Below are 10,991 nucleotides of genomic sequence, written 5' to 3' on the forward strand. Positions count from 1 at the left end.
GTTGGTGGATCGTGTCTGATTTTGACACCCATAAAATTTACTTTCTAAGCATTTTAGAACGTCATCTATATCGTTTTTGCACTTGATATGAGATATCATAGTGTCAAATACATTAATTAAATATAAAAAATACGAACTTAAAAATCGAGTATTATCCTGGTATTGAATATTCCTCAATCATTTAATTAGTAGGCTCAATTTATTTCTTCATATCCTAAAGAATTATCTTCAAGATGGATAGTATCTACTTAATTTTTTTTTGTTTGTAGTCATTTATGAACGAACTTCTTCTGTTTGGATCAATGATGACCGTTGGATCTACGACGACGTTGTTAATTTTACTATAGCAACTTGTTAACTGGTACACTCTAAGCTTTGGGGAAGGAGAAGGGATAAGTTTGGGGTTTCCAGAACTTCTCCATGCAATTATGTGATCAGGTGAGTTCTAAATCCATTTCATATCAAGAAAATTCAGCAGTAGATGCTGTGGATTTCAGATACACCCGAAATCGGAGTTATTTGATATACATCGTTCAAATCATTCTCCAAATCAAATTCATGAATCCAAACACATCAGATTATTCAATTAAAAAGCAATGTGTCTACTGAGTACTAAGCTGAGAAAAAAATAATAGCATTTGAAAGCATTTCTTCGTGCATAAAACCTATGAAGTCAACAAAATTCCGTCACCAGAAGCCGACAGCAAGTAGAAGATCACTGCTACATCCAACGTTAGACCAGAGACGATACACTACATACATAAAGCATTATCAAGAACAAAGCGTTGTCGGGAACACAGATAAAGCAGGCAAGGTCAATTAGCCTCCAATATTGGAAAAGAGGATGAAATGGCGATAAACATCAACAAGACCGACTTGATAGCAAATTGATTAGATCCATCCACTTCGAATGAAATGTGGGAAAGAAAGACAATTAAGCCTTAGAAATGTGTATACAAAGAAGAGATACAGGTAGAGATTGCCAGTCTCCAAACCATTTGTAAGTAACAGAACGGCAAGAAACCTTACTCAACAACCTCATGAGAGCATGAACTAATATAGAAAAGGCATCGAGACAAATCTGCTTATACTGCAAACTATTTTCAGCATCTTCATTCACAAGCATAATTCGAGTCGGTACCTTATTTTAGTTGGTTTTTACTTTCATTAGAACAATAAGAAGCTAAGCAGTTTTGAATAAATTGTTTCCAGATGCTGACACCATCATTCCTCCCAAGGCACAAGCTCCGTCTACAACTTAGTTGCTTCGTTCTTGTTTCTGTAGTTGTTACTTTTTGACTGTAGTGTCTACATAAAAGTTGGATCCTTGGAACTGAAGGGTTTGCTTGTGACAAAAGATCCATGACACATTATTACTTGCCATCAAGCACCTCAACAAACAATCGACCTAGTTTCTTCATACACAAATCTTACTATACATTTTATTTGAGACATGAAATTTAACATGTATTTTGATAAAAACAAGCACAGTTTTGGGGCAAAAGATAAACAAAAGAGCCAAAATACACAACTCCATATATCCAAACATCATCATCATCATCACTTAAAAAGACCAACTGTGCAACTTACAAAATACTAATACTCTCTTTCATCCAGCATCCGCAGCCGTCCCTCAATCAACCGTAAGCTGAATTCTCCGTCACTAACCTTCAACATATCAGACAAGGGTATCGAGAATCCATACTCCACCAAAAGATGGTGGCGCGGCTTAATTTTTCTCTCCAAACTGAATGAGAAATACTGCGGAAACCTCTTCAATTCCTCCAAATCCCCTTTCATCTCATTCAAGAAATAATCTACCTTAGGCTTATAATTATTCTCTATACTAAAAGTCAGCAAGCCAGGTGATCTCAACACCATGTTCCTAACATCATTGTAATCAAACCCCAATCCCATCAAATACTCAATCTTCGGTTTCAGCGTAAGCTCCAAGCTTGAAACCAACAACAATGTGGTTTGGGATGTGAATTTATTCGAACCCGCAAAGCCCAATTCTGTCAAGAATTCAAACGTGGGCTTCAATTGTGTTTCCGGGTTTGACACGAGGAGACGGGGGCACCGAATGATGGTCTTCCTAACCTCGGGAAAGGGGATTTCAACTACATTCAGCAGAAAATCAAATATTGGATAAATATCTACATATGGGTCGGAGGTGAGGAGCTGAGGGTACATGTCGAGTATGCGGCTAACGGCAGAGGATTCGAGGCCCATCGAGGCGAGGCATTGGGTGATGGAGCGGAGGGTCTTGAGCGGGGCGGAGCGAATATTCGGGTTCTTGTAGAGGGCTTTCGTGGGATTTACCTTTAGTGATTGAAGGTAGACGAGCTTCTCCCGGAATTTTAGGCCAGAGTCCACAGTGGCGCCAGAAGCGGACGCGGCGGCGGAGGCAGTTGGGGGAAAGGAGAGGCGCGCTTTTGCCGAGTTAGGCGCTGTGGGGATGGGCAATCGGAGTGTCATCTTTGGAGAGGAAATGTGAGGGTTCCCGTTCTTGGGATGGGAGGTTGGATAAAACCATTGGACGAATGGAGTGACAAATGCACCCTTGAAACATGTTGATGTAAATTTTTATCTTTGGATAAGAAATGGAGTTCGATGCATGTAGCATAAAGAAAATATGAAAAACTAAAGATAATGTATAAATGTTTAATTTTATTCACATAACTTGGATAAATTGCATCTGATACATTTACTCAGTTGTGAATTTGCTAGCTCGAGTTGAAAGCTAGAATTCGAATTTAGCCAAACTGAAAATCTAGCGAGCTGTAGAGTTTCGATGATTTATCATAGCTTAATGATGAAAAATGACATACCGTAAAAACGATGATCATAAAACTCAATTTGGCACGAGTCGTAGTTCTGGTCAGTTGGACTAAATCGAATGTCTTCTAGGCAAATTGATGGTTTCAAGACCAAACTGATTATAATGAAAACATCCATCAGTTTGACATTAGCAGTTGCGCTATTTTGGTTAGGCTGATCAGCTCAGTTATCAGAATGGAGTGGTTCAATATACGTTACGAATCTAAGATGATTATCTGTAAATCATCTTCACAAGTCGAAGTCTGAATCTGAGTTTAAGAAGCAGATAAATTACGATGAAGTTGCTGGTTCGGTACATGATGAAATTAGCATGGCTTGGATCTTAAATCAGCAACGCTCATCTTAACTGAAACGAGCCTAGCTGATTGATCAGCCTAACTGATGAGCATAACTAGCATCAAGGCTCAAAATAATAAGGATCGGGAAAAACGTCCACCAAAACAGATTTGACAGTTTCAGTTTTAAAGGTATTAAATAATCAAAATTAATTTGTTCAAGTACAAATGTTAAATGGATAAAAATGAGAAACAACTTCTATCAATGTGAAGTATGGAAAAAGAGAGCCAGTACCCCCACTTTATAAAAGAATGAAATAAATGGATTTATACATGTATGACATGCTAAGGTGTAAGATGAAATGTTAGACGTGGAAATTCAGTTATTTAACAATCTGTAAACTTGTTAGAGGTTCATGTACATATTGTAATTTGAAAATGTTTTATCAGTTCTATTTAAAAATTGATGTAGTTAATCATATCGAATGATTTGAATACTATTATCTTTTTATTTAAGCCATATTTATCTTGATTATAGTTGTTTTTATATCCGTAGCTATATGATTATTATTTCATGTTGGAATTGTGCTTAAAGAAATAAGTATGGTGAAAGTGGAAAAAGCTTACATCAGTAAAAATAGCAATGGAAATAGTTCGTAAAAGGGAAAAAAGGTTAGCTAGCTGCCTTAAATTGGGAACACATCCTCATATTAAAACTTAATTAGATGAAAACTCTATAATCAAGTTATTAGAGATTTGAAAACAAAATATCAATATTGAATGCATGGAAACGACTCTAAGGTTTTTATATTTAATAATATTATTGATGTTGATGGATTTATGAACCTGATAACTTCAATTTTCAAGATTCCAAAATATTAAGTGTAATTTGATCTATTGAACAGTTGATAAGAAAACCAAAGCCAAAGATTAATAAAAGAATTATGAAAGCTTATCAATATGGAAAGGATAGCAACGATTATAAGGTTTTCATACCTAACAACCTATTTGATAGATTCATGAATTTGGTAACTTCATTTTTTCAAGATCCGTAAATATGAACTTTAATTCAATTCGTAGAACAACCAACAAGAATACTATAACGAGAGACTAATAAAAGAAAATAAAGGATATGAACAAAATTTAATCGAACTTCGTGGTAAGAAGAAAGTATAGTTGAATATCTATATATACCTATAAAAGTGTGGATAAAGAGCATTGTTTTTCAATTGTGCAATGACAAAAATAACCCTTTATACACACTTCAAGAATACAATGTAACTCCCATATTAATTTTACCAAATAACTTATCTTTATACTACATTTAAATGTTTTATCTTTTTAATTTTCTCTCTACATTTTTTTTCAATGATTTTATTGTAATTTTGTAATTATATTTTTAGTGTCATTTCTAATTAAGTAATAAATTATAGTATCATAAAAAGTCAAATAACTCATCTTTATATTACATTTAAATGTTTTATCCTTTTAATTTTCTCTCTACATTTTTTTCAAATGATTTTATTAATTTTATCAAATAACTCATCTTTATACTACATTTAAATATTTTATCCTTTTAATTTTTTTCAAATGATTTTATTGTAATTATATTTTTAATGTCATTTCTAATTAAGTAATAAATTATAGTATCATAAAAAGTCAAATAACTCATCTTTATATTACATTTAAATGTTTTATCCTTTTAATTTTCTCTCTACATTTTTTTCAAATGATTTTATTAATTTTATCAAATAACTCATCTTTATACTACATTTAAATGTTTTGTCCTTTTGATTTTCTATCTACATTTTTTTTCCAATGATTTTATCATTGATGAGCATTTGTCAAAGTATCATATTTTTTACATATGATAGTCAACATCTTTATTTAATTATTTTGAAATCAAACTAATTAATTCAATAGATACAAAAATGACATTTTTTTATGAAATTTTATTTCTTTTGTTATATTTCTAATTTTAAAGGTGAAAATCATACCAATAGTTTAAAATCTATATTTAATAATTATTATATGAGTTTATTTGATATTTACTATATAATCTTATTTGAATGTGCATTTCTTTACATATGTTGATTTATTTATTATTTTAAAACTTATTTAACAAGAAATTAATAGTCATCAATGTTAGTCTACGAAAAATCGATATATAAAATTTATTATCCATGATATAGAATTGTAAAAATAAAAAGTAAAAAAATTCTTTATGAGGCTAAATTAAATATTATGAGTTATATTTTATTATCAATATTACTATTTAATTTGTTTTAATATTGTTTTTATGAGTTAGTCACAATGATTTTAAATTGATAATTATTTGTCTTTAGTATGCTTCGCTTATGTAGATTATGATTTATACATTGATAAAATCCATAATTTGTTTGATTTTTAGGTTATTCTGCTTTATACGTGGTTTTTGAATATATAAATTTTTTAAAAATTTTGTTTCTGTTCATTTTGTTCTATATATTATGTTCATTACAATTTATTATATAACATAAAATATACTGCTTGAATTTTAATTTGGAAAATAATTTTAAAAATAAATTATATAAATTCTTATAAATCGTCTAATATGATAATAAATTAAGCCCATATAAATAACAAAATGATTCAAATTGTATTTTAGAAAATCAAAATTTTTTAACTTTTATAATATAATTGATATTACGTGCAACGCATGTGCATCATGCTACTTATATAAATGGAAGTAACTTACAAAGAGATTACAGATGTACTATAAAGAAAAAGAAGCAAATACATCAAACTAAGAAGTGAAAAGAAAAACAATCTAAAGCTCTTAATAGATTTATACATATGTTGTGCAACTAAGAATTTTGTATATCAACTATTTTATTATTAATCTAATTAACATTTTAGTTTTGATGCATATCGTTTATGTCTGGTTCTAATTCAATACCAGTTGCATATTTTAGCAAAAGAAAAAACATTAATTCCATCTTAAGCATTGTTCGTAAGATGCACGCCCACACTGGGTTGTAGTAAAATCTTCTTATTAATTTTTTTTTTACTTCTTTTTGAAATAGATAGTTGTAGTGATACTGTCCACAATCGATGCAAGTACAATAAGGATTTTTTTTTTCCCATTAGATTTGATTTAAAAACAGAAGTTGTTGCTAGTAAAGAGAAATTACTGGAAAATTATAATATGGCGAGTATGTTAATCTTCAAGCAACTAATAATGTAAGTATATATAAGGTAAAACAGAGAAAGCTAGGTGAATTTTCATATATTATGTAAGGTAGGTTGAGTCACAGAAAATTTATGATTGATGGTATGATTAGTTTTGTCCACTTCAACACAAGTACATTAGTCACCAATTACTATTAATGTTAGGTTACAATTTATTATTTTATATTAGAAATCCGAGTCATCGTGTTATTTGGTTGATTTTTGCCGCATGTAATGTCCTAGAAAAGTTAGTCATCATTTATTCATGTTATGTGTCAATGCAACGAACACTGTTATAAACAATAGAGTAGCTTTAAATTTGAAAAAAACTTGTGAGGAAATTTACAACTAAGTAAGTGTTGAAGACAAGATAGTGATGTCAGATAATACTCAGCTGCTAAGCAAACAAGAATATCGATGTGTTATAATTATCTATCCAAAATGTGTAATAGAAATTGATCTTTGAACTAATCTATATAGATGGTTTATTCCGCCTGTTGTGGTTGAAAAGTTTAGTGTTGAATAGTTAATGGTGGATGTGAAGTTATAAATGAAGTGAATGGGCTTACAGATGAATGGTATGATTGGGTGTAAAATGACATATTAGGTATGAAAATTCATAAATTAGCAATTTTATAAACGTTGAAGGTTTACACTTGTTAGAGTTGCATATACGTATTGTTATTTGCAAAAATCTTATCGATTCTAATTAAAAAATGATTTGGTCAACCATATCAAATGACCTTATTACTATTATCTGCTTGAACTCATATTTATCTTGATTACGATGGTTTTTATTTTCTTTCATATTCGTGGCTACATGATTATTATTTTATATTAGAATTGCAATTAAAGAAATAAGAAGGATGAAAGTGGAAGAAGTTCGTGGAGGTGGAAATATCAAGGAAAAAGTTGAACTGTGATAAAAGTGGAAGAAGCTTAGCTGCTTTAAATTGGATATGAAATATATGCTCAGATCAAAAGCTAATCAGATTACAAAAATTTAAGTAGACTTTTTCATATTTGAAAACAAAATATCAATACTGAATGCATGACAACGACTATAAGGATTTCATATTTAACCTTATTGATGTTGATGGATTTATGAACTTAACGTCAATTTTTAAAGATCTCAAAATATTTACTGTAATTCAATCTGTTGAACACGAAAGCCAAAGATTGATAAAAGAAGTTACTGAATCTAAATAAGAGCAAAAAAGAAGAGATGAACAACCAAACATGTTGTATATTACACTTTACAAGATAAAAATTTCATTATTAATTGGTATACATTTTGGTTTTGATTCATATATATTGTTGATATCTAATTTTACTTCAATATCAATTGTATAGGCTAGTAAACAAGAAAGCTTTCATTTCATCTAACGATAATTAGTAAGATAGCAACCTATATTAGGTTGGAGTAAAACCTTCTTATTAATTGTCTGACTATTTTTCGAAATAGATAGTTGTAATGACATTGTCTACAATCAATATAGTACAATAAGGATTGTTTTCATTGGATAAATCTAAAAATTATTTAATTTTTTCAATATAATGTGTATAATATCTTTAAATGATTTTTTTTAATAGTTATAGAATTAGAAAATAGATCAAATTGTAAACATGAAATTAAATAATTAATATGCGAGTACTTGATAATAATGTGATACAAAATTATTTTACTAATATTTACATTTAATTTGTAGAAATAATAATAATGTAGCAATAATAATAATATGTTGTTAGGTATAAATATTTAAAATATAAATAATAAACACAAATTTGTGAGGTCATTGTAAGATTCAAAATGCGATAACGTAATCCAACTGCATGTAAATTTAGGAAAAAATAAAAAAATGCTTAATAAAATCGTTTTAATTGCATTGATTAAATGTGGTAGGCATGTTTACAGGATGAAAATATGTTTTCTATTAGAATTCATAAAACTGTGTTTTAAAGGTTATTCGAGACGCGATCGAAGAACGGAGACCGGGGACCATAAAGGGAAAATATTTTTATTAAATGATTATTTTATTTATTTAATATATGGTGTATTTTAAATGTTATTTTCGAAAACGATGTCTTTTGAGGTGTTTTTACGTGCCGAGTCGTATTTTAAACTGACAATCGATTTTTGAAGAAAATAAGGACTTTTTGGGAACTCGGCTAATATTTTTGAAAACTTTCCTAAACAAAATATTTTAACTATATTATAGTGGGCCTAATGAGCCTATTATACCTAGGTTATTGAGCTGAGCTTTCTACTCAATTATTTATATAAAAAGATAGAGTTTCTTAAACCCAAAACACTTCAAACCACACGTTTAAAACACTAGAAACCTATAGATTTTTCCTCCATCAGCACACGCACACTGATTTTCAGAGGCATTCGGCAAAAAAAAAACGCAGCAAGCTTCCTTCCCCGTCTCTCCGCCAATGTCCCTCGTGTCAAGAATTGTTTTTCGGGCGTGAAATACACAAAGGCACGTCTTAGTCTTCCTTAACTCATCATTCATACCATATTATATGTATTTAACATGATTGCATGAAAAACATAATACACTTTCTTATATTTTCTTTTTTATGACATATACCTAGAAAATCATGGGTTTTCATGCACAAATCTTCATGTTTATGATGCACAAAGGGGATGTCATGATAGGGTCATTATAAGGGATCTTTTTCAGTAGGTTTAAGGGTCATAAGAGACATGGCTAAGGGCTGGACAAGAGGGGAAACAAGTTGAACAGTTTTGGGTTTAAAAAGCAAGCTAGGGCATGGTTTGGGTTTCCTTGAAGGCTGCGGCTGCTGGCTGCTATGGGGCATGTCCAGGGGTTTTAAGGGGGCTCTAGTCAGGGTCCTAGATAGGCTAAGAGAAGGCTGGTGCGAAGCCTAGGGTGAAAACGAGAATCTTGGGTCGCGCAACTCATGGAGAGGTCGCTGGTTGAGGGCTCTCGTTTATGGTCTGTAGGGCTTGGTTCAGAATCTTTCTTAGGGTGCAGTCTAGGTCCTAGGATGGTTGCATAGGGTCTGAACATGATGGTTAAGGGCTAGGCTTGAAGGGAACTCGTGGTTGCTCAAGTTAGGGTTTTCAAAATTAGGTTATAAAATTTCTGCACCCTTCTAGGCTTGTTCAAAGGTATTAAATGGATTGATTTGGGTTGCATAGAGTATGGTTAAGTGTTAATAATATATGGTTCAAATTTGATAAAGTTTGGTTAAGTTTCGAACTGATTCGGGTTAAAACCAGGATGTAGGTTCAAGTTTTAAAACGAATTGAGAAATTAGTCAAGGAGCTTAAGTTTACGTCTAAGAAAAGGTTTATGATTGTATTTTAAGGTGTTATGTTAAGTTTAGATAGATTTGGGTCGTCGTTTTAAGGTTCAAGGGTAAATTGAGAAAGTTAGGGTTTCAGGGACAAAACAGTCATTTTACACCTTAAAAATGTCAGACGTCCTGGTAGTTCCATGTATGCTGAATTGAATGAAAAAAATGTTTATTTTAAAAGGTTATGGAATTTTATGATGAAAAACGATAATGCTAAAATAATGTTGTATGCTTGGTTTAAAATAAAAATGATATTATTGCATGTGTTTTATTAAAGTGATGGAAACGAGGAAAATGTTTGGAAAGAAGTGATTTAATTGTGACGGTAAAGAAATGGGGATTCGTGAGGGACGAAGCCCCAGTAGAACCCGTTTATGGGTCAAAGCCCTGTGGGAACCCAACAACCAAATTTTCATCGAAAGGATATGATGATATGTAAGGTTAATGCTCAGTTGACAGTTGAGAGTGTCGCTGATATTCTCGCCGACTATAGGCCAAGGCACATAATGAAAAAGTGGTTAATGTTGCCTCGCCGCATGGTACTGTAGTTACAGCTGATATTGATCGGATGAAAGGATGGTCACAATTAATGAACGGAATTCATCTTAAAGGGAATGTATATGTATATGTTTATGATGAAACGAAAAAAGATATGATGAAAGGAAAAAAAGTTTAAAGTATGCATATTCATGAAAAGCTATTTTTATTAAAAGTATTTTCATTGTCGCCTGTGAATGTATATGCATTACTTGCTATCATGGTTAAGGTTTGTTGAGTCATTAGACTCACTAAGTGTGATCGATGCAGGTGAGCATGATTACGATGATGTTTAAAGTTGGACTGATGGTGCACATAACCCGATGACCTTTGCTAGTTTTTACGCCTTAGTATGATTTTAAAGATTTTGATGACTTTGGATGCTTATGAGGGGTTTTGAGCGGATTTAATATGCTTATACTTTATTTTGAAAAATACTAGTTTTAGGTTTAGTTGACATCTTACGATTTTATGTTATGCTCTGCATTTTGGATTTTTAAATAATAGGTTGGTTGGTTTACTTTAAATAGTGCAAATTATTTATATATATTTGTAAGTATATTCGGCCGAAAACATTTTAAGAAAAGAGAAAAAAAATTCTAATATATTTTAAAGAAAAATGAGTAGTAGGCGTTTCAACCATAGTTCATTTATTTCCTCTTCCCATCTTTCTCCTCCTCGCCGCCTCACCTCGTCTGCAATCCTATCCAACTTCAGTTTTTCTATAATCTTTTGTTCAATCTTTAAAATAATTTTTCAGGATTATGCCTTTTGAACAAACTCAAAACTTGGAGTCAA

At 31.2% G+C, this 10,991-nt stretch overlaps 1 protein-coding gene across 3 annotated transcripts; it reads right to left on the reverse strand.

Moving 5' to 3' along the window:
• Positions 1 to 526: 526 nt before the first annotated feature.
• On the reverse strand, positions 527 to 2,562 carry LOC140975376 (transcription termination factor MTEF1, chloroplastic). 3 transcript variants are annotated; one of them, XM_073439056.1, is made up of 2 exons: positions 1,591 to 2,562; positions 527 to 904 (listed from the first exon to the last, which is right to left on the reverse strand). In XM_073439056.1, exon 1 carries the CDS (start codon positions 2,476 to 2,478, stop codon positions 1,597 to 1,599), a length of 882 nt encoding a protein of 293 aa, XP_073295157.1. In that variant the 5' UTR covers positions 2,479 to 2,562; the 3' UTR covers positions 527 to 904; positions 1,591 to 1,596. The 3 variants fall into 3 exon arrangements, with proteins under 3 accessions (XP_073295157.1, XP_073295156.1, XP_073295158.1); XM_073439055.1 differs by having other exon boundaries at positions 1,587 to 2,562; XM_073439057.1 differs by having other exon boundaries at positions 528 to 752.
• Positions 2,563 to 10,991: the final 8,429 nt, after the last annotated feature.

Source organism: Primulina huaijiensis, chromosome 4 (genome assembly GCF_012295235.1).
Source record: "Primulina huaijiensis isolate GDHJ02 chromosome 4, ASM1229523v2, whole genome shotgun sequence".
Taxonomy (NCBI): Eukaryota; Viridiplantae; Streptophyta; class Magnoliopsida; order Lamiales; family Gesneriaceae; genus Primulina; species Primulina huaijiensis.